Source organism: Phascolarctos cinereus, unplaced genomic scaffold (genome assembly GCF_003287225.1).
Source record: "Phascolarctos cinereus isolate Bilbo 61053 unplaced genomic scaffold, phaCin_HiC Scaffold_4;HRSCAF=312, whole genome shotgun sequence".
Lineage (NCBI taxonomy): Eukaryota > Metazoa > Chordata > Mammalia > Diprotodontia > Phascolarctidae > Phascolarctos > Phascolarctos cinereus.
In genome coordinates this window covers 555,140,050-555,167,059 of record NW_027555847.1, presented here as the reverse complement: position 1 = coordinate 555,167,059, position 27,010 = coordinate 555,140,050, and the positions used below count along the sequence as shown (strand labels likewise).

The following is a 27,010-nucleotide window of genomic DNA, read 5'->3' as shown; positions in this document are numbered from 1 at the left end:
TGGCATGAGGAATTTTTTATTTACAAATTTTGTTCAAATTAAAATGTTTAATTTCAACATTGCAATCATCATGAGCATAATAAAATAGTAGCCCCTCTTGAAGTTACATGCATATTCCAATAGATACTACAAGTGGTATGTAATGATAGTTTTAAAAAAAAAACTTTCAAAGATGTTCATTACATTTTTCTTGTCACAGTCACTGTTAGTAGCTAAAAGAGGTAAAGATACATACAAGATTTGGGTTATGTTACCAAATATTATGCAGCTTTAATTTTAATTTATTTTTCTGTAAAGAGATATAAAATCTCAATAAAGTAATCAATTCCCCATTTTTTATGTCTTTCTTTTAAAGCATCAGCCTTCTCAAGACACTGAATATTACATGTTGAGCCTGGAACAAGAAAAAAAGGACTGAAGTTTAATATTGTGAGGGATGATGCATTCATTCACTCTTCATGACACATAGAATGAGAGAAACATCACATATAAAGACATGGTTCTTGCTGTGAGGGAGCTTAGTCCAGTAACTGTGGAATTATTTTTTAAAATTTTGTCTGCTTATACTGTCATGTTTCAAATGTCTTTTAAAATCATGTATGCCAGAGTAATTTCAATAAAATAGGGGAATTACTAGTGGCAAAATCTCCTAAATTGTGATTTCTCAAATTTCTCATGTTTTAATGGAACAGTTTCATGATTTCATATTACATATATTTCTAGATTTTTAGAGGCACTATAGACTAGTTGGGAAAAGAATGTACTGTCATTTACTAACTGTGCAACCTTGTGCAAACAGCAACTCTCTTGAGACTTAGTTGCCTCATCTATAAAATGGGAGTAATAAAACTTGTTCTAGTTACCTCATAGGGTACTGTAAGAGTCACATTAGAGTGACTGTATCTGAATGTAATACACTTCTAATAATGAAACACTGCAATACTTAACATGACACTGTTATTATTCTGACAGTAAACTGACAGTCTAACAGAATTAGTTGTCGAATTTTTTTTTTTAAGGAAAACTACAAACATAATTTGGTAACTCACCAAACAAACTTTTAACTTCACTGTCAGGAACATAAAATGGTGGACCTAAAAAAAGATACATGAGAGAAATACAGTGAAAAGAAATGAAATTCTCTCAATTCTAAAAAGTAACAAGCTATTTTTTCATTTCATTTATTACACACAAAGCCCAACTTTCTAATAAGTGAGACTACTCAAAGAAATAAATGAATACTCGCTTCTCTGTATCTATTCTTTCCAAAGAATGGAATTTCATTAGGAATGAATTCACAGTGCTTCCTGCCATTCCTACATTGTAAAGGTAGGGGAAATGGGCATGGCGAAGCTGCGGCTAGGACAGGAATATAATAAGGAATGTTCCATAGAATTTCTAATATTTCCTGGGGGTACTCCTTGTCTATTTCTTCCTATACACACCCATAACTCTTTGCCCTCATGCATAGCATTCCTAACAAAAATTTTCTGCTCTGCACTTTTTTTTGGCTACCTTCTATATTCTTATAAAATCACAGTATAGTAACAAGCAGTACAGAATCTGTTTCCATCAAATAATATAGTTATTTATAGACATTAAATCTTGTTTTGTGATGAATTTACTATGAATTTTTAGGATGAACATGTGATTTTCAAAATGGAAAAGAAACAAAAATAGAAAAGAAACAAAAATGCTCCTTGTTCCACAAACAGGTCTAATAAGAGCATAACTAATAATTAATTTGAAATTTTTCACACATCAAAAATATGATGCATTTTCCCCCCATACTCTTCTGGAGAACTGGATTAGCCATGTGCATAGTTAAACTTTAAAATTCAATCAGGCCAAACAAAATAAATAAAACAAGGACAAAAATAAATACCCTTCTATAAATTAAAAAGAAAGATGGTAATTTATTCTTTGGGCAGTGAGGTACTAGGTGAAAGCTAAAACCATTTTGGTTCACTGACAAATTCAAATCACAAGGTAAATAAAAGATTAAATCATAAGAGCATGGAAACCAAATAATAGCAAAATGTTGAAACACTCACATCCTTGTACACCTCTTTAATCGCTCCTAGTCCATACCTTCTCCACCATTATGGTAGTGAGTAAACACAAGTATTCACAAGCAAAACACACCATGAATGTGGAAATGTGTTGAAACCATCCATCATGGGGCCGACTGATCTTTCCCTTCCTCAAGTCCAAAGCTCATTTAAGCTCTCTTTTCTGTAAATACACAGGGCTATAAATCTTTCCCTACACAGACACTTTTCCAGTCTGATGTGAGACTGAATAAAAAAGATGATAAGCTAATGGAAAAAGTTACCTTTTTCAATATATCACATTTTCATACAAATTATATTATTCTTTTTTCAAATTTTTAAAAATTCAATTTTATGGTTAGCTCCAAATTCTCTCCCTCCCTCTGCCCCATCCATTGAGAAAGACAACAAAAATAGAAACCATTACAAATATGTACAGTCTAGTAAAACAAATTCCCATATTAGCCATGATAAATAAAAAAGCAGAAGAAAACAGAAGAAAATATGCTTCAATCTGCATTTTGAGTCCATCATTTTTCTGTGAAATGGTAGATAGCATGTTTCATCACGAATTGTTAGAACAGTGGTCGGTCACTGTGTTGATCAGAGTTATTAAGTCTTTCAAATTTATCTTTACAGTCTTGCTGTTACTTTATAAGTTGTTCTTTTGGTTCTGCTCATTTCATTCTGCATCTGTTCATATAGATCTTCCCTGGTCTTCCTGAAATCATCCCCTTCATCATTTCTTACAGCATAACGGTATTCCATTGCATTCATATACCATAACTTACTTATTTAGCCATTCCCTAATTTTTAAGTATCCCCTCAGTTTCCAATTCTTTGCCACCACAAGAAGGGTTGATATGAATAAAAAGGACATATAAGACCTTTTCCTTCTTTCTGTGATTGGGTCAAAAGGTACATACAACTCAATAGCTTCTATATTATTCTTACACATGAGCACCTATTCACTTTACCAGCTAGAATTATTTTAACTTACACAAAGGATTCCAATAAGATAAATGGAGCAAAAACCATTCTCTTAGTTTTATAACTCATTATTTTAAAGAGTGACAGATTTGTAAGAGAGGAAGGGCATAGAATCTGGAACCAAAAAACTATGGATTCTAGACCTGTATCTACCACTTTCTTTGTAGATGCATGACTGTAGTCATAACAATTCTCTTTTGAGCTTTAATTTTTCTCATTTCCAAATATGAATAATTATACTTTCACATGGTTATTATGAGGAACTCATTTATAAACTCTTAAACATTAATTCGATGAGTTTCTTATTATTTGGAGTTAAAAAAATACTTACCTGAAAATTTAGTTGGATCATATGAAAAAGTAATCAGGAAATAGTGAAAACCCTTTTCCAATAGAGACAACATTAACTTGGCATAGCTAAAAAAGAAAACAAAAGGCTATGTATATTACTTTTCTGTGTAAAGTAAAAGCCAAAATATCTCACATACAAAAGTTTTATAAAGATAGGAAGACAGGGTATAATTAAGTGCTAAAATGTGTTGTACAGACTAAAAGCTGTAGGAATTTAGGGAAGGGGGAAATCAAGATTTGGTTAAAGTGGTTTGGCACTCATTCCAACAAAGTAAAACCAGACCTTTCTCAAATTTAAAAAACAATTTCTTATAAAATGAAATTCTACTCAAAGCATCTAAATTTGCCAAGTTTTTTTTTTGCCAAATTTTCAATAGACAGCATTATTATCAAGAAAGGTTAAAGAGAAATGTGTAAGGTCCTATAGGGGACACCAAACTTTCATACTGGAATGGGGGCTTGTAGTCCTAATCAGATCAGCATCACAGAACTCATAGAAATCTGAGAGAGGAAGGGTTAATGGCCTTATTCTAGTGCTATGAGTCATAACAGAAAACACGATAATACTTGCATATACACGTACCCAAACAAAAATGTACTCAGAAAATAGATCTGATTGGATTCAATTTGATGCAAACATTTATTAAGCACTTATCCGTAGTTTTAAATGAAAGTTTACTTTTTTTTCAGTTACCAAAAATCAATTTCTCTCCCTTCTACCTCTCACTCCTATCACCGGGGGGGGGGGGGGGGAAGAAAAGAAAAAAAATAAAACCCTCATGAAAAACATACATACTCAAGCAAAAGTAATTCCCTCACTAGCCATGTCCAAAATAAATGGGCTCATTCTCTACCTTGATCTCCCTACCTATCCATTAGGAGATGGGTAACAGGTTTCATTATTGGTCCTCTGGAATAATAGTTGGCTATGACTTGGTCAAAGTTCTTAGGAACTACTATGTTTGAAGTGATAGGCAAGGCACTAGGCAAACAAACTTACCGTCCAGGAGGTTAGGTTCTACTGAGGAATGAAACAAGTGTATGAATAAAACACAAGGTGATTTGAGGACAATGAGGACAATCAGGGGTGGGGTGCGCTGCTAGGTTCAGGAAAGGCTTTGCATAGGAACTTCAATTTTGAGAGATAGCTACAAAGTCTGGGAAGGCATTCCAGAAATATTTAACACTGAGGTGAGTTTGGTTGAACAATCTCACATATCTATTCCCTTTTCTCTATTCAATAAACTCCTATCCTAGTTTAGTCTCTTGTCAAATCTCATTTAGGTTTATTGTAATTGTTTCCTAATCTGATTTTACCCTCTCCTCTCCCTAACCCATTCTGCACATACTCTTAATAAAAATCTCAGAAGTCTGACCATTTCACTCCTGTTTGAGAATCTTCAGTGGCTCCTGTTCTCTCTAAGATAAAGAGGAAGGGAATAAACGATTAGGTAGTGCCTACTATGTGCCAGGCACTCTGCTAAGCACTTTTTATAAAAAATGTTATTTCATTGCTCCTCAGTGTGGCACTTGAGACCCTTCACAATTTGGCTCCAGACACTTTTCCAGATTTATTTCTCATCACTCCTCTACACACGCTCTTTGCTCTAGCCAAACTAGCCTACATGCTCTTTATATCCCCTCTGCATGCCTTTGAACAGCAGGTTGTCCACAACTCCTGGAAAGCAATCCCTCTTCATCTCCACTTCTTGGAACCCTTTAGGATCCTTGAAGGCATATGTGCTATCCTTTAAGAGGCATTTATTGATCTCCCTACCTATTAGCATTCTTTCCCTCTGCATCTTATTTTGTAATTTTACTTACCTGTTTATATGCCATATTCCTTGAAGAATATAAGCTCACAAACAGAATGTGAATGTATTTTCATTTTTACCTTTGTCTACCTTTTTATTTAATTTTTGTCTATGCATTTTTACTGCTGTCTACCTTGCACAACGCCTTACTGTGTTCCTCAAAATGAAATAAGCTGTAACAATAGAACAGTCCTAGATAATGGTAGGCTTTAATGCCAAGTCAAGGAGATGTATTTTATCCTAGAGGAAAGTCAGGCCAAACCTTTGCCTTAGGAAAATTATGTTTAGCAGGTATGTGGAGCATGTACTAGGGAAGGCAGAGACCTGGTAGCCATCATCTTTCTTACTACTAGGTTTGAAACAACACTTCTGCCAAGAATCTATAAGAATGTTTTTGAAGTTTAGGGTTTTTTAGGGGGAAAGAGGGAAGGGCTTACATGGAGGCAATAGGGGCCTGAGGACCATGAAAGGGGTATGGGATGAAAGGGCAGTCTGTAGAATAAGTAGAATTTTGGTTTCCAGATAAAAACTTAAGAAAAGGGTTTCCTCATCCTTTGTAAAGAACACAATGTATACATGGCCTAGATATAAAAGGAAATATCAAAAATAAGAGGATAAAGGAAGTATCACCTTTCAGACACTTGCATAGGGGAAGAGCTCATGACTAAACAAACAATAGAAAGGATCACACAAGTTAAACAGGCAATTCTGGTTACATAAAATTAGGAAGCTTTTGCCCAAACTAATCTAATGTAGTTAAAATGAGAGGAGAAACAAATTCGCTGGAGAAAAAAATCTTTGCAGGAAGATTCTCTAATAAGTCTCATCTCCAAACATACATGGAACAAGTTTCTTTGACAAAGGAGTCATTTCTAAGATACATAAGAAACTGATTCGAGTTTGTAAGACTAAGAGACATTCCCCAAGAAGTAAGTGGGCAAAGGATATGAATAGGCAATTTTCAAATAAATCCAAGATATAAACAACCTTATAAAAATGGCAAAAATCACTAATAAAGAAATGAAAATTAAAGCAACTTTAAGATTCTGTACTTCACACCCACCAGATTAGCAAAGAGGACAAAAGAGGAAAATGACAACCATTTTGAGGGACTATGGGAAAACAGATACACCAATATATTGTTGGGTGGAGCTATGAATTGCCCTACCCATTCTAGAAAGCAATTTGAAACTAAACCTCCAAAGTTACTAAATTGCGTACACCCTGTGATTCAAGTATAGTGACACTTGGTCTATACTCTGCATAGATCAAAAAGTGTATAAAAAATATAGCAGCTCTTTTTTATGGTAGCCTCAAACTGGAAATCAAGGGAGTTTTCTCCTACTGGGGAATAGCTAAGCAAATTGTAGTATACAAATGCAATGGAATATTACTGTCATAAGAAATCACAAAATGGATAATTTCAAAGAAAACTGTAAAGATCTATAAGCATATGCAGGGTAGAATGAACAGAACTCAGAGAACAATTTTTTAAAAATTTATTTTATGCTGTTTTTAAAATTAATTTATTTTAAATTTTCAACAATCACTTCCATAAGCTTTTAACTCTTAAATTTTCTCCCCCTCCCTCTTCACCTCCCTCCCCAAGATAGTATGCAATCTGATATAGCCTCTACATATACATTCAAATTAAACATATTTTCACATTAGTCATGTTGTAAAGAAGAATTAGAACCAACAGGAACCACAAGAAATAAAAAACAAAATAAAACAGAAGGAAAAAAAAAGGAGCAAATAGTATGCTTCAAACTGCATTCAAACTCCATAGTTCCTTCTCTGGATGTGGATAGCATTTTCCATCATGAGATTTTTGGAGAAGTCTTAGATCCTTGCATTGCTGAGAAGAGCTAAGTCTATCAAAGTTAGTTATTGTACAACGTGGCTGTTTCTGTGTATAATGTTCTCCTGGTTTTGCTCACTTCACTCAGCATCAGTTCATACAAGTCTTTCCAGGTTTTTCTGGAGTCTGCCAGCTCATCATTTCTTATAGCACAATAGTATTCCATTACATTCATATACCACAACTTGTTCAGCCACTCGCCAATAGATGGGCATCCCCTCAATTTCCAATTCTTTGCCACCACAGAAAGAGCTGCTATAAACATTTTTGTACATGTGAGGCCCTTTCCCATTTTTATGATCTCTTTGGGATAGAGTCTCTAGAAATGGTATTGCTGGGTCAAAGGGTATGCACATTTTTATAGTTCCAAATTGCTCTCCAAAATGGTTGGATCAGTTCACAACTCCACCAACAATGTATTAATGTTTCAATTTTCCCATATCTTCTTGGAGAACAATTTATAAAATGATAACAATATGCAATTTTATTATTATAACAGCATTAAGAGGAAAACTTCAAAAGATTTTAGAATTCTAATCAACACAATGATAAATCATAAATTCAAAACAGTGAAAATGAAACATGTCATCACTTCCTGAGAGAGAGGTGCAGAAAAAGACATACATTTTTGGACATAGTCATTTTGGGAATTTTTAAAATGGAATTTGTTTAAATTATGCAGCTATCTAATGAGGACTTTATTTTTTTACTTCTAAAAAATATGCTCAATGGGAGATTGGGGATAAAAAAGGAAGGGACAATTAACGAAAGAAAAACAAAAGGATATTTATGTTACAACACCCTTATTTCAATATAATTTACTTCTGTGCTTCAGTGTTGTTCTAAATTAAAATGTAGGTAATGAACCACATTATCAAAAAGGAATAGTTAAAATACAGCATATCATATTGCTACCAACAAAAACAAAAAATCTATTTCAATGCAATGTCTTAACAGGGTAGGATTGCTACTAATATTACTGTTACTGAGAATGAATATTTATTTTAAAAAGGTGTTAAATGCATAGGATTTAAAATGGATACTATTTGTATTTTTCTAACATTGCATTTCTAAGAGATATGCTAGGTAATAAAAAATAAAATAAAATATAGAAAGATAATCAAAACACTCAGAAGTGGATACAAAAAAGGGAATTTTGATACTACAAAATTAAATTCAATATTCACATAAACTCAAATGGTTTCATATAAGGTCCTCTTTTATTTGTCATACACTGCTCCCTGGGCTCTGTTCACTTCTGGGGACTTCCCGACAAATGTGTGGCCTTTCTTTCTTTCTCTTCCCATACTCTCACTCTCCTTCTCAGCCCTGGGCACAACGCCTGTGTTGGCTGAGCCAGGCTCAGAAGCAATGGGCGTGCCCATTTGATGGAGGTTCTGGATTACGGAGGACAGGAACTGCTAGCTGGCACTCTCATACAGGTCGAAGCAGATCTGATAGGCCATGAGGAGTATGTCCTCTTTGACCAACTTCCCCAAGATATCGCTCACAGCCTGAGGATCATCTAAGAAAATCAAGCACTGGCAAACATTGATGAAGTCCAGCTTCTCCACATTCATGTAAATTTTAACCAGAACTCTCAGCACGCTATTACAGAACTATTTATCCTGCATTAGAGACATGTAGAGCTTGAGGCTGTAAGCCGGCATCCTAGGGACAGCATTCGATTCCAATATGGTCTTCTCAAAGAAGTCCAGCCTGCAGGTCTCCAGAGAGATGCTGACGGCCTATTTGTACTTGTGATCATCCAGACACCTCTGAAACATCTTGCTCATGATCCCTTCTAGTCTCTGGTCGACAGGCTTTCTTTCCCCCTTGGGCAACTTGGCATTCTCCACACACTGCTTGGTCAATGCATTTAGCTATGATGGTCTCCACATATTCTGAATTGTCATTGACACTGAAGAGATTGCCGGATCCCAGAGTATAGTTCAGAGACTCCTCACAAGCCCCCAGGTGATAGAACACTTTGGATGCCATGAGGGCAGCAAAGTGACAACTATGAAAACTTCCATCTTCGTACAGGACTTTTACTTTGTCTATAGACTCTGAAATTTCTGCCCAGAAGTCACTGACCACTGCATTCAATTTCTTTAGTGCAAACTCCTTAAGCTGTGGGAAATATTATCGTTACCATGTACAACATTCTCTTGGTTCTGCACATTTTACTCTTCATTATTTCATGCAAGTCTTTCCCTTTTTCTTAAAATTAACCTGCTTGTCATTTCTTACAGCACAGTACTCCATCACAATCATATACCACAACTTGTTCAGCCATTCCGCAACTGATGGGCATCCCCTTAATTTCCAATTCTTTGCCACCATAAGGAGAGCTGCTATAAACACTTTAGAATGTATAGGTTCTTTTCCTTTTTCCCTGATCACCTTGGGAAACAGACCTAATAGTGGTATTGCTGTGTCAGTTTAATAACTCTTTGGGCATAATTCCAGATTGTTCTCCAAAATGGGTGGATCAGTTCATAATTCTACCAACAGTGTATTAGTGTCCCAATTTTCTAACATCCCCTCCAACATCTGTCATTTCTCCCTTCTATCATTTTAGTCAATCTGATAGATTTGAGATGATATCTCAAAGTTGTTTTAATTTGCATTTCTCTGATCAATAATGATTTAAAGCATTTTTCATGACAATCATATAGCTTTTTCTCTTTATCAAAAAACTGCTTTTGACCATTTATCAACTGAGGAACAACTCACATTCTTATAAATTTGACAAAGTTCTCTATATATTTGAGATGAGACCCTTATCTGAGAAAATGTCTATAAAATCCTCCCCTCCAATTTTCTGCTTTCCTTCTAATCTTGGCTACATTGTTTTTATTTGTACAAAACCTTCTTAATTTAATGTAATCAAAATTACCCACTTTAGATCTCCTAATGCTCTCTATCTCTTATTTATTCATAAATTCTTCTCCTATCTGTAAGTCTGATATGTTCCATGTTCTTCTAGTTTACTCATGATAGCTTTGTAATTTTCTAGGTTGGCCTTTTGGGATTTTCTTTAGTCTTTTGGGTCAGTGGCAAAAGGAGAAAGGGCAGCTGTGTCTCTGTAGCTGGAAAATGGTTAGCTCTGTCAGGTTTACAGCAGGTCATCCTCCAATTTCTTCAGAATGAACTAGGAAATAAACCTTCAAACTTTAAGATATGATTTCATCCTAAAAGAGAATGAGTTCCATTCTCTCCATTTTCTCTCCTCAGCAACTTTCATAACTGACAAGTGCTACAGTCATATTGGTCACGGCCTTGACTACAGATGCTGCCCCATCATGTTGGTAAAAAAGAGAAAGGAGCCTTAACAGCAGTGAGGAATTTTGCTAATGCAATATATTTCCTTTTGAGTAGGCCTAAAAGTTTCTTCTATTTCCTACAGGTGTTTGAGTCAATAATTCCAAGGAATAAGTATAATCTGTCCAAGAGAAGATCTAGCGAAATGAAATATTTTATGTCTTTGCAAAGCATTTTGAAGCATTATGCACCATATAAATTGGTCACTATGAAAGGTTGGAAGAATGAATGCAGAAGTGCTTTGCTTTTAAAAAACAATATCAAAGCTTCAAAAAAGAGAGACACTGGTGGCCAGGGGTTAGAGGAGCAATGCCATTTGCTATATGAAAATATTCTTCACTTTAGAAAAACCCCTCTGGAGGTTTTATTTTTTTTTAAATATCAGGCTACCTTCTTACAGATTCATTAATTACATGACAGTGTCTGGGAAGCAGAGAAATATAAAACAGAAATAGTAGGGGCTACCTGCAATGGAAAGTTAACCATAGACAGAAGATTTTTGAAATTACAAACAAATAGAAACTATAGTTCATTTACAAAGTAGCTTCCATATATTTTCAGAAATATAGCTCCTGTCAACAGGAAGATTAGTGATGAAATGAACACAAAAAGCTAAGTCAGAAAGAGGATATGAGTTGGAGTAGGGAAAGATGATGAGTTCCATTTTAAGCATGTTGAAAGAGGTGATGCTGGGCAATTAGGGGAAGTAGCTGAAAACAAGAGACAATAGCTTTGGAGAAAGGCTGGAGTAAAGACAGAGAGGTGAGAGTCATTCATAGAGAGAAAACAGTTGAGGCAAAAGCCTGGGGAAAGAAACTTAGGTAAGGCCCACATTTCAAACGGTGGAGAAGAAAGTCCTAAACAGAGAGCAAGGAGTGGTAAAAGAAGTAGGAGGATAAGGAAAAGAATACAGTATCACAAAAGCCAGGGGAGAAGACGGTTTCATTAAAGTGTGCATAGCTAACAACATCAAATACTGCAGAGAATTCAGTTACCTATTTTTTTAAACAGCCACAGAAAGGCTTTATTTGTCAATTATGTGTGTGTGTGTTGTATACATATAGTGAATATGTAGATTACTTGTCAATTATTGTATGTATAGCAATAAAACACCATTTCTTTCATAATATTAGAAAATTCAAATACCTAATTTATTCCAAGTGACCTTCTATTCAATAAGTCTGATTTAATGAGGTTTTTGCTATATTACATGGAGGTAATTAACATCTGGATAGCAAGTCTCTGTGATATAATCTCTAGGGGAATCATGTGTTGTAAATGCCTCTCCAGTAATTTTAAGAGGGCAGCCTGAAGTATTCTTTTATACCCCAATTACAAAGGAAGAAAACTGTTACATCCAGAAAAATAGAGGAATAAAGGGGTTTTCTTTTTCTTTTTTTTTTTAAAGGATATTTGATGAAGAGGTCATGAGAAAGAAAAAAAGGGCAAAACAGAGAAGGGAAGAACGTTAGAAAATGACAAAGTAAACTTTTACAAAGTTCTTTCTCAGTTGCTCAATCCAGCTACAATTTGAAAATACAACTGTTATTATCTTTATAACATTCTCACTTCCATGCAGGTGTAAACTAACTTACCCCAAAACTTTTCAAATCTGTCATCAATTTTCCTCTAAGAAAGAAATTTTATGTAGTTTACTTAGTCAGAGGTTCATTTTCTCATATAAACAGTGATAAACCTCACATACACATAACATTTTGTATCAATTAATCAACAAGAATTTATTAAACACTGACTATGTGCCAGACATTATGGTAGGATAAGGTAGAAAGCAATTAAAATAATTTTAATAAGAATATTGCTAAATTACAGGTTTGTATTCAGATGATACCTCTTAACTTATCAAGTTCAAATATGGCAATAAATCCTACTAAATCATGAAAAATCAAGATCAACCATATTATACAATTTCCCTTATTATGATCAAGTTAGGCTTAATTAATATAAGAATTGTAACTTCAACCAAATTATATAATTATTATTTACTATTGTTTTGATGATTACAAATATATATGTGTAGATATTAAACAGAAAATCTTGTATAACAGCACTTTTAATTATTATGTAGTATCATGTTTGTTTTTCCTAATAAGATAGTAATAATAAAAACAAAACTACCAAAGATACAGCAAAGGATTTTTTGAAAGCTAATAAAATCGAGATGATTCTATTTATTCATAAGTTAAAAAGCTATAAAACATGTTTTTAAAAAAGTTCCTGAGAGCACATTTTAAAAAAGCAAACCAAAGTACTAACCGTTCTCGGTCATCTGGATTAATAGCAACTAAGGCTCCTCTATCCCAAATCCTGTCAAATTTGCCAACATTGGCCCTACAAGTAAAAATAAATAAATAAAAATTAACCTTTAATGGAAGGGGAAAAGTCTGTAAGTTACAGAGAAGTTTAGTTGTATTAGTGGAGGGCAATTCCATACCAGTAGTTCAATACATAGGTGAAATGACAGTCTACCTTAACCCCCAAAGGGTGCCACAGGGAAACAAGCGCAAAAAGATCAGCTTCTTTTCTTGTTTTTATGATTTTTTTCCCCCTTGGGGCTAATGCTGTGATTTCACGATAGAGTTAATGGTATCCTGACTCTTCCCAAATTACCTCTACCCTATATTAAAAGGGTTGTGTAAAACCAGGGAACAGATGAACGAGCAAGGAAACTGTTACCCCCCCCCCTTTTTTTAAAAAGAGCAATGTCCTTAACCCCAACTGCCTAAAAAATTAAAAAAAAAAAGGTGACAGCTACGTGGCGCAGTGGATAGAGCACTGGCCCTGGAGTCAGGAGGACCTGAGTTCAAATCCGACCTCAGACACTTAACACTCACTAGCTGTGTGACCCTGGGCAAGTCACTTAACCCCATTGCCTAGCAAAATACAAAAATACAAAATAAATAAATAAAATAAAGGGGGCTTCCCAGACAGACATTTGGGGGCAGCTAGGTGGTGCAGTGGAGAGAGCACGGCCCTGAAGTCAGGAGGACCAGAGTTCAAATCCTGCCTCAGACTAAACATGTCACACTAGCTGTGTGACCCTAGGCAAGTCACTTAACCACAACTGCCTAAAAAAAAAAAATGAACTATATAAGAATGTTTTAGTCAAGGTCAAAGGTACTAATTAGGTATAATGAAGACATCTCTACCTATAACTTAAAAAAAAACATATGGAATTAAAAATAAAATTGATCCTATGTGTGTGCTATAGCAAATATTTTGCCCAGATGAAAAGGCCCTACAAGTATTCTTGCCAGGCATGTGGTTTCAGACATATCATTTATTCCTACCTGGGAAGGTCAAAAATACTGCAACAGTATAAAGTGATATTCCCTGATGAGCTCTGAAACAACAACATAAATTCAGAAAATAACAATACTTTGTGGGTAATCAGAGAAAGATAGGAAAATGAAAGTCCAAAAAAGTAGATGGACAGAGAGGGAATGATAAAATTAAAGGAAAGATAAAAGGATTAAAAAAAATTAAATCTCTATAATATAGCTTTATCATAATCTTTTAATAGTTCCTCATTTTAGTATAAAAGATATTTGTCCTGGGTGTTGTAAAAGATTGAGCTCACAGATACACACTCATCTAGGCACATCAGCATATGTTATTCATTTCAGAACTTGCTACATACAACTCTAGGGATACTTGCTTTCTCCTCCAATATTCTGATTCTGTTAAGATAAATCTGTTTACCAAAAGGCAGACTGAAACCCTGATGTTTTTCTAAAGTCTTTTACTGAAAGGTAGCATCATTCTAACTCCCTTTTGGCTGATGGAAGAGAATTTTCTCTACTACCTTCCATTTACCAAGTACTGGACATAAAAAATAATAATCATTGATGCTTATATTTTGTTTTAAGATTTGTGAAGCACTTCACACATTTTATTTCATTTGATCCTGGCGCAGTAGGTAAAGTATTGAGTTTAGAGTCAGGAAGGCCCAAGTTCAAATCCAGGAGTTGTGGGATCCTGGGCAAATCACTTAACCTCTGTTTACCTCAGTTTCCTTGTCTGTAAAATGGGGATAATACCATCACCTACCTCACAAGGTTGTTGTGTGGATCAAATGAGATCAGATCGCCCTTAGCACAGTGCCTGGCACATAGTAAGCTCTACATAAGTGTTAGCTATTATCATTATTGATCTTTATCACAAACCTGTGTGGTTAAGTTATAAGTATGACTATGTCCATCTTACAAACTGAGAAAAGTGAGCGTAAGGGATGAGAAGTAATTTGCCATGGTTCCAGAATTAGTATCAGGGAAGGGATTTGAACTCAGACCTCTTCAGGCCCTGAATCTAATGTTCTTTTCACTGTAGCATACGCTTCCTCTTAGTTGTCTGAAGAGACTTTTACTGGGGACTGAGTTTATCAAATAAAGTTTGCTTCTATTTCCCCAATACAATTCCTTTTCTTCCAGGATGGAGTCCTACCTGTATAGGGGGTTTCAGTCTTAGATTGGTTTAGTTACTGTAATCTTTGGGCCATTACTTCTACCCTGCCTCTCTGAAACCTACCAACTTTCCAAAACACAGCTTAAAACCCACCTGTTCTGTGAGGCCTCCCTTGACTACCCAATGATTTCTCCCTCCTTGAACTACAGACTTTACAATTCCATACTATGCCCCTGCCACTAATTACATACTATCCAGTAAGGTCTTCATGTATATGGCCTTTCCCTCAACTAGATTACAAACTCCTTGAGTGTAGGAACTATGCTTTAATTTTTTTTTCTATTTCCACATAGTGCCCAGCATATTATAGGTTTTCAATAAACATTCAATGTCCTTAGAAAGAATCTAGTTCAAACCTATCATTTTACACACAAGAAACCTGGATCCCAGACTTACAGTTAGTCACACAGCAAGTGACTAGTTAAGTCATGTCAATAAGCATTCATTAATGAGAATTTAGTATTACATAGAAGCACTGGGCTAAGTGCTAAGAAATCAAGCTGGCACTAGAACTTAGGTCTTGTAACTTTTAGTCCTAAAATTTGTCTACTACCTCATGCTTTCACAGAATCAAGGGAGAATAAATTTAGAGCCAGAAGGGTCCTCAAAGGCCAATGAGTCTTAGTCCCTTATACAAAAGAGGAAAATGAGGCTAAGAGAAATTTAATGACTTGCCCATGGTCACACAGCTAGTATGTGACATATAGAATTTCATGACTATCTTCCTCTGGGCTATCTAGCTAATGACCTTTAATTACTTTTTGTGTGATTGATAAATTAGGTGATTAGGGTAGTACAGTTATTGTCCAATCAGGCGGAAGATGATTTTTGTCTATTCTGGGGTCACAGGATCAAAGATTTAGAGCTGCCTTAAAGATCATTTAGTTAATGCTATCTCCTCATTTTACAGATAAGGAAGCTGAGGCCCAAAGAGTTACAGTGACTTGCCTAGGATCACAGAGGTAGTAAATGGCAGTACTTCTTCCATCATCCCACCTTGCATGGGAGGAGGAACTGGGCACTGGAGATACAGTGTCTATAAGATAGGGAGACATGTGAAGTCATTTCTACCAGGATGCTGCTTGAGGGTTGCTGCTTCTGAAATTCAGGAGAATATACAGTAATATCCCAAGCCACACATAGCTCTGACTAAAAATTGATGTAAGATATGTCTTGACTCTGGGTGAGGAGACTGTGGCATCAACAATCTGATCCAGACATGTGGCAAAGAGTGCTGGACTCCTAAGCTCAATGGTCACCAGTGGACTAGGCCCAGAAAAGTTTCAAGATTTCTTCCTAAATTAACTCATTTTTTATGAATAATAAATACTGAGAAGACTTGAGATTGTTGAATCAAAAGTCTAAAAGTGAAAAAAAAGTCTATGAGTATGTTTATGTAACAGTCAGAGAAATTACAAAATTGTGTTTCCTTCCATTCTTGCCAATCACATACAACTTGGCCCTCAGAAAATGCTTAAATTACATAAACTTTTTAGAGAGATAAGTATGTATTTGCGTAAAAAACAGACAAAACAAACCTTAAATACTTTGGCTCCTGAAATTCCTGCAATTGATTCTTCTAAGTAAGACAGATTGTGCTCAGTAAAAAATTCTCGTATGCCGAGTTCACTGATTTCAACTCCAACTACACTATAACCCAGGTCAGCAAACCTGTACAGAGAAAACAGCATTGTTAGTGTTTATTCTCTAGTTGTTTTGTTTGGGGTTTTATCAGATCAATGATTCCATGGGTAGAGAGAAAATGCCAGATGAGCTAAATTCCTTCTACAAATGCACAACAGCACTTTTTCTTCAATGTAATTTCTTCAAAATTTGTATTAGAACTCCAAATCTGATTTTAAATGACAGTGAGCTGAATGGCTCAGAGAAAATAAGGTCACTATGGAAGAAAGGGGCAGAGTCAAACCTGGTTGTCCTGGCTCCAAATCCAGTTTTCTTTCTACCCTCCCAAGCTGCCTCTGTGACACCTGTCTTTCCTCCTGGTTTCAAAGCACTTCTTTTTGCTTATGGGTAAATTACAAAAATGCTGTGCTACAAGCTACAACCATCTCCCTATCCTTCCAGTTTAGGAACATAATTTCATAGTTTCTCTTAATTAAAAAAATTCCTCTATAACTAAGTACTCTAAAAAACTTTTGAAAATACTTAAAATGAAGTATTGCTCATATACATTTCTTCCATATGTCATTTTAAAATTGTCTGAGGAATCCATTATACTATCACTGAAAGAAAAATTACTAGTATATATCTGTTCCTACCATTTCATTTCAACTGCTTTTCCGCAAAGAGGGAAAAATACCCTGAGTCCACTTTTGCCATTAAGAAATGTATTCATGTGTTTCCTTAATAACCTGGGAGGGAGAGGAAATGAACAAAATATATTAACAATTTTTAAAAAGAATTCATCACAACAGCAAAGGCCTAGTACTGCCTCAATAGTGTACTTTTTAATATTTCATTATCAAAATTAAAAATAACAAAACAACCCCAAATCCCACAACCCCATTTCTGAATTAAAAAGCAATGAAGTTTGCTACAATCTAGTGTCTCACTGAGATCTGAAGGTAATCCTGGATTCTTGAAGGATGAATCTGTGAAGTGCAAGCTCTGAGGTGTTCTACTAAGCTGGAAGGGCTCTGAGGATCAGTCAGATGATCCCCTATTCCTATTTTGGAAAGGCTCATTACCAGGTAGGTCACAGATTGACTCATTTTTTCAGTCACAATTATTCTCAAAAATCATCTATTAAATGGTAGAGCAGCTGTTCTCTACATTGGAACAGGGAATACTACAAATCCTAGAAATAAAAGAAACGAAAGAGTGAACGCTTATGCCTCTTATTTACCATTGCAATTTAGTTACCTGATAATTGTTCCTGCTCAGCTGAATTTCCTATGTTGCTAAGGTAGTGGGTTCCCAAAATATGTACTCAGATTTTAAGAAATACTTAGTAAATACTACGAAAGACTGAAGAGAAACTATCGTTGATAATCTAATCCCTACATCTAAGTCTTTTAAACACATCCTTCTTAATCTCTGAGATGTGTTTTACACACAGTAATATGAGTGCAGTGGAAGAAAGGGAAGGAGTGCCTACTATGTGCTAGGCAGACAGGTAGGTGGCGCAGTGGATGGAGGGCCAGGCCTGGTGTCAGGAAGGCCTGAGTTCAAATCTAGCCTCAGAAACTAGCTGTGGCTCTGGGCAGGTTACTTATCCCAGTTTGCCTCAGTTTCTTCATCTGTAAAATTGGGGATATAATAATACCTAACCCCTAGGGCTGTTGTGAAGATCAAATGAGATGATAATTATAAAGCACAGAGTCTGGCACATGTAAGCACCATATAAATGTTAGCTATTATTACTATCATTATTATCTCTTCTGACCTTTGTAATGAAATTCCTTGAAAAGGCTGTTCGTAATAGATGCCTGCACTTTCTCTCCTTTCTCTCTCTTCTTAACCCCTTATAATCTGGCTTTTGACCTTATCATTCCACTAAAAAGGCTCTCTTCAAAGTTACTAATGATTACTTAGTTGCCAAATCTCATGGCCTTTTACTCAATCCTGGTTTTCCATGACCATGACCTCTCTGCAGCCTGGTCACCTTCTTCTCCTTGATTCTCTCTTCTCTCTAGGTTTTCAGGACACCACCCTCTCCTGGTTCTCCTCCTACCTATCTGACCACTCTTTCTCAGTCTCCTTTGCTGGATCCTCCTCCAGATCACAGCCTCTAACTTTAGGTATCCCTCAGGGTTCTGTCCTGCTTCCTCTTCTACCCTCCCACTATACTACTTCACTTGGTGATCTCCCCTTCTCAGTGTTAATGATTCTCAAATCTGTCTATCCTGTGCTAGTCTCTCTGCTGACCTCCAATCTCATATCTCAAACTGGATGTCCAATGGGCATCTTAAATTCAATATGTCCAAAATGGAAATAATTATTTTCCGCCCTAAACCCTTCCCTCCACCTCCTACCTTCCCTGTTACTCTAGAGGGCAACACCATCCTCCCAATCACTCAGGCTAACAATCCTCAACTCCTTACTATCTCTCATCCCCCTACATCAAATATGTTGCAAAGGCCTGCTGATTTTGCCTTTCCAATATCTATTATGACCCTCTGTCTCCTCTGAACACTACCACCACTCTGGTACAGGCCCTCATCACCTCACAACTGGATTATTTCAATAGACTACTGGTTGGTCTGTCAAGTTTCTACCCGCTCCAATCTAATTTTTAGGAAAATATATGATTTTCCCAAAATGCAAGTCCCATCATGTTACATACCCCAACCACCTACTCCCCCTCAACTCCAGTGGCTTCCTACTGCCTCTAGAAGCAAATACAAAATGCTCTGTTTGTCATTCAAAACCCTTCATAACCTAGCTTCCTCCTACCTTTCCAGTCTTCTCATACCTTATTCCCCACACCTATTCTTTGAACTAGTAACACTAACCTCCTGGCTGTTCCAAGAATAAGACATTCCATCTCTCAGCTCTGGGCATTTTTTTTACCTGTTGCCTATATCTGGAACACTCTCTCTCCTCTGCTCTAACCCCCTGGGACTTTCCTAGTTTCAAATACCAACTAAAATCCCACCTTCTATAGGAAGCCTCCTCTAACCTCTCTTAATTCTAGTGCCTTCCTTCTGTTAATTATTTTCAATTTATTCTGCATATAGCTTTCTTTGTATATATTTGTTTTCGTGTTGTCTCTCTGACTAGATTGTAAGCTCCTTAAAGGCAGGGACTGTCTTATGCCTCTTTTTATATGCCTAGTGCTTAGCACTATGCGTGGTACATAGTAGGCTCTTAATAAATGTTTATTGATTAACGTCATCAACTCCCATAGATTGAATGAGCATTGCTATGCAGATAATATAGATTTATATCTATTTATCTATCTATATGTATGTATATCTATCTATCTACCTACCTATCTATCTGTGTGTGTGTGTGTGTGTATGTGTGTGTGTGTGTGTGTATAGATAGACAGATAGATAGATAGATAGATAGATCTCCTAGTTTTACAAAACCAACTATCTACTTGGAATTTAAAACCAGAAGCTCCGGAGACATCTCAAACTCAATACATACAAAATAGAACGCATTGTCTTTCCTCTCAAGCCCCTCCAAAAAATTTCCCTATGTCTGTCAAGAATAGCACCATTCTTCCAGTCTACTAGGTTTTTAACCTCAGTACTTTCCTCAATTCCTCACTTTCTCTTACCCCTCATCTCCAATCAGTTGCTAAATCATGTTGTTTCTACTTCCACAATTACTCTTGTACGTTAGTTCAGGCTCTTATCACATAAAGCAGAATGGCAGAGTGGGCAAGGCAGTGAAGTTGGGAATCAGAAAGACCTGGGTTCAAATTTCACCTTAGACGCGTATGAGCTGTATGACCCTGGGTACATCATTTCCCTTCTGTCTACCTTAATCTTCTTATTTCTGAAATGAAATAGTTAGACCAGATAGCCTGTAAGGTTCCTGCTAGCTCTAACTCTATGAACTATAGAATTTTCTTTCCTGGAATAATACCCTACTAACCTCACTTCTTCAAGTGTCTAATTCGAATCTCTAATTAAATCCATGTTCCACACAACTAATAAAAATGATTTTCCTCGCACAGAGATTTGACTATGCCACTCTCTTACTCAAAAAACTAATGGCTCTTGCCTCTAGGATAAAATATAAACTCCTTTATTTGGCTTTTAAAGGACTGCACAACTTGACCTCAGATTATTCTTCCCACATAACCCACTATGGTCCAGCCAAAATGGCTGGTAACTATTGCTCACTCAACAGTCCCTCTCCTATCTTTGTGCCTTTGCGCAGACCATCTCCTATGCTGAGAATGCATTTGCTCATTCTCACCTTCTCTGCCTCTGAGACGTTCACATTATTTTTCAAGATGCAGCCTAAGTACCACCTTCTACATGGAGCCTTTCCTGATGCTAGAGCTCTTCCTTCCCAACTACCTTAGATTTATTTTGCATTTATTTTGTATACATTCCTAATTTGTAAATCCATATATGCACACATGTATTCATATATGATCAAAGAAATAAGTCATTAGTTATCTCTCTTGATATAATGTAAGCTTCTTGAGAGAATAGAGATTGTTTCTTTTTTTGTTTCTCTATCCTTTGCACCTACCATAATTATTGGTATATAGTAGATAATTAATAAATGCTTGTTGATTGAATTGGGCAGAGAATCTGTTGCTGAGTCACCCCTTCTTTAGTGATACATAAATCCCCTACAGCAGCTCTTTTAGTAGGTGCTTATACAAAGGGCTACTATTAGGAACCATTTCTGGGATGACTCACCAGCTAATACAAAGAAGATTAAGAAACCCTGAGGATCTATTATTTGTTTGAAATATGGGGTGCAAAATACTCACTTGTCCTCTTCCTGTTCCCTATATATTTGTATCCCCTAAGATTATGCTCTGAGACCTCTCATCTCCTCTAGCTATACTTTCCTCTTTGGTGATCTTATCTATTCCCACGGTTCAATTATGTTATCTCTGCAGATGACTTCCAAATATGTATATTCAGTCATACTCTTTCTCCTGAACTACAGTTCCACATCTCCAAATGCCTGCTGGACATCTCCACCTGGATGTTTTACTGATACCTTAATCTTAGCATATACAAAACTGAATTCCTCAGTTCTTCCCTTAGCGGAGTCCCTGTTCCTAATTATCTATCAGTGGATGTCATCCTTGAGTCACCAAGGCTTGTATGCTTGACATCCTTTCCCCACATACCACACTTAACTGGTTAACAAATCCTGAGGATTTTACTTCCACAATATGTCCTATGTCTGTCCTCTCTTCTCTATTGGCACTGTCACCACCTCAGCTCCGGGTCTCATTGTGTCTCACCTCAACTACTGCAATGATCTTTTTTTTTTTTTATCATGATTTTCAGGTAGACCAATAATTTTTAAATTGTCTCTCCTGGATCAATTTTCCAGATCAGTTGTTTTACCAATGAGGCATTTTACATTTTCATCTATTTTTTCATTCTTTTGTTTCTGTTTGACTGATTCTTACTCTCTGATAGAATCATTAGCTTCCATTTGCCCAATTCCTATTTTTAACAAATTGTTTTCTTCTATTAGATTTTGTACCTCCTACCCCATTTAGCCTGTTGTATTCTCTTTAGAGACTTATTTTCCTCACTGTATTTTTCTTCCAGTTGGCCAATTACATTTTTTAAGGATTTGTTTTCTACAGCTAATTTTTGTCCTTCCTTTTCCAAGCTATTGATTCTCTCTTGCATACCTCTCATTTCCTTTCCCATTTTTTCTTCTACCTCTCTCATTTGACTTTTAAAATCCTTCTTGAGCTCTTCTAAGAAGGTTTTTTGGGCTTCAGATCAGTTCATATTCCCTTTTGAGGTTCCAGATGTGGGTTTGTTGACAATGTTGTCCTCTTTAGAATTTCTGCCTTGATCTTCAGTGTTCCCATAATAAGAATCTATTGTATGTTCCTTTTTGCTCATGATGTTTGCTTATTTCCTGGCCTTTAAAGAGACTGAGCTCTCCTGCTGGGGAGCAGAGGGCACTGACCCAAGCTTCTTGTGTTGGGAGCCTAGGGCCTAGTCACTGGCTTTGTGTGCTGGGGCCTCTGATGTTGGCAGTTGGAAGCTGTAGGGTTCTGGCAGCCTCTCTGATGTTGGGCTGGAATCAGCAACACTGGAACTCTGGGGGTAGAATTGGGTAATGTGGCCCCTGGAGATTTCTTGCTCAAGTGGGCTTTTCCTTCCTTTCACTTTCTTCAGCTCCTTTCAGATGGATGTTGCAGGATGTTCAACTGCCTGGGGCCCCTTGGAGTGCTGCTTCCCTTAATTTTGCTGAGGCACTGGGAGACCTGGTTGTTGTAGAATGTCCAGGCACCTGGTAGTTTTCCAAGCTGGTTTCCACCGGTTTCCCCACCTTCACTGAAGCACTCAGGGGTCTTGGTGTTGGTGTTTGCCTGCTCCACCACCTGAGTTTCAGGACCTCCTCCTGGTATGCTGAAGTGGGGCTTTCCGCTAGCTTGCTGGGATGCCTCCTGTTCTGTACTGCTTCCCTTCCCCCAGGGCAAGAGGGGCCTTTCCCATTAATCCCTCAAGCTACCTGGGCTATTGGACTGCTGTACCCCACCTTTCTTCTGGTTCAGCTGTTTCAGGGTTTTTCCTGGGGTGATATCTTCTGGGCTTTCAGAGGTTAATAAGGGAGGGCAAGAGCAACGTATTTCTTACTCTGCCATCTTGGCTTCCAAAAGCAGAAGTCCTAATGATCTTTTAAACAGCCTCCCTTCTTCTATTCTCCTGCATCTCTAATATATCCTTCACAGGATCAAATCCACCTAGGAGTATTATCATTTACTTCTATTTCAGCAGCTTATCAACAAGGATAGAACAATAAATTAAATGCTTAAATGCTTTACTGAAATCTAGGTAAAGTAGATCTACAGCATTCCCCTGATCTTTGAACTAGGATATGATCCCATTAAAAAAAGAAAAAGTTAATGTGGCACAATTACCTTAGAATTACAGACTTAGGGTTGGAAGGGACCTTAGAGGCCACCTAGGATCATAGATCAGAGATTTATTTAGAGTCAGATGGACCAGACAGGTCATCTATTCCAGCCCCCTTATTTTGCAGGTGAAGCTACTGAGGCTAAACAGACTGACCTTCTCAAAGTCACACAGGGAGCAACTTGTAGGGCTCTGATTCAAATCAAGGTCTTGAGTCGAAACCAAGGTCTCTTTCTACTATATCACATGGCTAACAAAATTAATTTTTAGGGTAGAGTTATGACCATATCATTCCACTGCTAGAAAAAACAACAACAATAACAAACTTCGTGGTTTTCTGTTGCTATACGATAAAGTATCTTCTCAGTCTAGCATTTAAGGCCCACTACACAGTCCAACCTACCTTTCCAACCTGATTTCATATAACTCACAGAGCAAAGATTTTGTAGCTGGAAAAGCCCTAAGAGGCCATCAAGTGCAACCCCTTCATTTTACAGAACAAAAAACTGAGTCAAAGAGAAGTTAAGATAACGAAGGTCACAAAGGCATTAAACAGCAGAGCCAAAATTTGAACCCAGACTGTCTGGCTTACTCAAACTGAAAAAAGTCTCTCCTTGAAATTTTGCTGGTGCTTCACCTAAACCTGTTCTTTGCTTCTCTCACAGCCTACCTTATCTTATGCTTGAACAGGCTTTAATTATTATCAAATGTCTGGCCCTTCCAAAAAAGTATGTCATTCTCTCATTCATTATCTAATTTTATTGTCACAATAACTCCATGAAGTAGTTATCTTTCTCAAGCATTATTATGGCAACTTACAGGTAGAGAAACTGAGGTCAAAGAAATAAACAATTAGCTCAAGGACATATAGCTAGTAAGTGGTGAGTGGTGGGAATCAAACCCAGGTCGTCTGATGTCTTCTAGTTCTTTCACTCCACTAGCTGCCTACATTTGGTGATCACTTGGTGAAAGTTCCTAAATTTAAACATGGGAAATCATAGCCAATACAATAGTGCTTATAGTGTGAAGTATGCTTTTTCTTTTAAGGAAAAAGATCATGCATTTTAATCTTTCATGCAACAAAAGTTTATCTCTTCTAATGTGTGTAAAACTATCCCTGGGGCTTTGCAATGTGAATCTAATGATAACAATAATACCAAGTTTAGCATTTCTTTGTTGGATAAAACAATGAGTTTCTTACTTATTTCCATGTTCTTGATGAAATCCAATATCGTGCATCTCCCATTTTTTATGCCAATATTCAAGAGTTAGTGTATTGTCTTGCTGTTCCCCAAGAGCGGAGTGATCTTTGGCTTCTGCTACAGCTGTTGAACTATCCATGATTTCTGGGCAGATACCTTCCACAAATCAGGAATTTCTCACATCTAAATGAAAGGCACTGACACTACTGTCAGTTAAATGCACTGAAATGTTGTTATCCGATGTTAGCATTGGTAGTAAGAATTTTTTTGCTTTTAGTAAATTTTACCACTATCTTATTTTTACATTGCCTAAATTTCCCTTTATATGCTTTCCTGCCAGAGAGCTATCCCTTCTAGGTTTTTTAAAAATAAAAACTAAAGAAAACAAGGAAGAAGAGATAAAATTCAATAAGATAAATCAACCCAAAAAATCAGACATTATATGTAACATTCCATACCTACGGAATGCTTATCCTTTCCCCCAATCTCCACCCCACTTTGCAAAAGAATCAGGGAGTAAGACATTTTTGATGTCCAAAAAGTACCAGTTTTTGAAAAGTGAGACAACTAAGAAAGAATGATACACAAATTTTTTTAACCTAAATATACAGGTATACTTCACTTTATGCAATAGATGTTTTCTATTACTGAGTCATAGAGAATTTGATTTTTTTAAAAAAACAAATATCCTGTTTTAAATATTTCAGTTGTGTCTGACTCTTCATGATCCCATTTGGGGTTTTCTTGGACAAAGATACTGGAAAGGTTTGCCATTTCTTTCTCCAGACTGAGGCAAAGAGGATTAAGTGACTTGTCCCAGGTTCATACAGCTCTAGTTCAATGGCTAGGGTACTAGGCCTGGAATCAAGGCGCCAAAAATTCAAATCCGAATTCCAATCCATCCTCAAACCTGCTGTGTGCTCCTGGGCAAGTCACTTAAAAAAAAATCTCTTTGCCTCAGTTTCCTCACCTGTAAAATGAGGGTAATAATAATACCTACTTCACAGGGTTGTTGGGAGGATCAAATGAGGCTTTGCATCCTAAATAAATGCTTATTCCCTCCCTCTCTTTTAAAGCAGTACCATAAAAAAAGTGGTTCGTGGGAACGACAAACTATTACAACCAGCTATAAAAATATAAAATAACTATTGCATATCCACAATAACAGTAACACTTGAATACTGTATTGTTACTGCGCTGTGTCAGTAGGAGAGGGGGGCAATGTGTGCGTGTGTGTGTGTGTGTGTGTGTGTGTGTGTGTGTGTGTGGGTGTATACTTCATATTGTGTATGCAACTTTTACCTGGTCACTGCAGTACTTATTATTTCGGTCCTCCTAAACCTATTTTTCCTGCTTTTAAAGAATAATAGCTAACTTAAGTAACAGTTTTCTTAGATCAAAGTTCAAACATGAAGGTTTACTAAGTATGAGTCACGCGATGCAAAAGTTGAAGGTTTCACATTTTTTTTTCTCCCTAGCTTACATGAAAACAGGGAGACTAGCAAGAATGCCACAAGTCCATAGGTCATTCTTGCCTCTAAAAATCATGATCCCATCAAAAAAAGAAAAAGTTAATGTGGCACAATTACCTTAGAATTACAGACTTAGGGTTGGAAGGGACCTTAGAGGCCACCTAGGATCATAGATCAGAGATTTATTTAGAGTCAGAATGGACCAGACAGGTCATCTATCCCAGCCCCCTTATTTTGCAGGTGAAGCTACTGAGGCTAAACAGACTGACCTTCTCAAAGTCACCCAGGGAGCAACTTGTAGGGCTCTGATTCAAATCAAGGTTTTGAGTCGAAACCAAGGTCTCTTTCTAACTATATCACATGGCTAACAAAATTAATTTTTAGGGTAGAGTTATGACCATATCATCCCACTGCTAGAAAGGACAACAGCAATAACAAACTTCAGTGGTTTGGGGTTAATGACAGGGTCGGAGGGGATGGATAGCATATACCAGATATGATACATCACAAGTGGCTCTCGGCCTCTCAGCAACTGTAACAACCACAGCTCTTCAGCAAAGGGGGGGAAGGTTCCACTCCGCTTCTTGCAGAGTGGGGTGGTGCCAAGAGCCCTGGACTTGCAGTCACCTCTCTGGGCCTCAGTTTCCTCATTTGTAAAAAACGAGGGCGATGCACTCCAAGGTTCCCCCCAGTTTTAAATCAATGCTCACTCCTCCCGTGCCCACGGTTGGGGGTTGGGGGTGGTGGAAGGGTCACTCACAGTTTCACAGGCTCACACGCACTCCTGAACGCCTACGAGAGCTGGACACTTGCACTCACCCACCGCACCTCCCAGGTCCCAGTCTGGCCTCCGTCAGCAAACAGGTCCCCAGCACTCCTAGTACTCTGGCCCCGCCTCTCCGCAGCAG

At 37.0% G+C, this 27,010-nt stretch overlaps 1 protein-coding gene across 3 annotated transcripts; it reads right to left on the bottom strand.

The window, feature by feature from the left end:
* On the bottom strand, positions 1–26,981 carry TPMT (thiopurine S-methyltransferase). Of its 3 annotated transcripts, none has more exons than XM_020986823.1 (9): positions 26,863–26,978; positions 24,630–24,836; positions 17,156–17,248; positions 16,415–16,547; positions 13,703–13,755; positions 12,669–12,743; positions 3,373–3,458; positions 1,050–1,094; positions 1–394 (listed from the first exon to the last, which is right to left on the bottom strand). In XM_020986823.1, exons 2-9 carry the CDS (start codon positions 24,767–24,769, stop codon positions 282–284), a joined length of 738 nt encoding a protein of 245 aa, XP_020842482.1. In that variant the 5' UTR covers positions 24,770–24,836; positions 26,863–26,978; the 3' UTR covers positions 1–281. The 3 variants fall into 3 exon arrangements, with proteins under 3 accessions (XP_020842482.1, XP_020842483.1, XP_020842484.1); XM_020986824.1 differs by having other exon boundaries at positions 24,630–24,833; XM_020986825.2 differs by lacking the exon at positions 17,156–17,248 and having other exon boundaries at positions 26,863–26,981.
* Positions 26,982–27,010: the final 29 nt, after the last annotated feature.

Bases quoted from the DNA above. Each gene is read 5' to 3' on its own strand.
- TPMT (XM_020986823.1), bottom strand. From the start codon at position 24,769: ATGGATAGTTCAACAGCTGTAGCAGAAGCCAAAGATCACTCCGCTCTT. The intron at 17,249-24,629 runs GTAAGAAACTCA...TCTCCCTCCCAG, and splicing joins CATCAAGAACATGGAAATAA to GTTATTAAGGAAACACATGA. The intron at 16,548-17,155 runs GTAGGAACAGAT...TTCTCTGTACAG, and splicing joins AAAGCAGTTGAAATGAAATG to GTTTGCTGACCTGGGTTATA.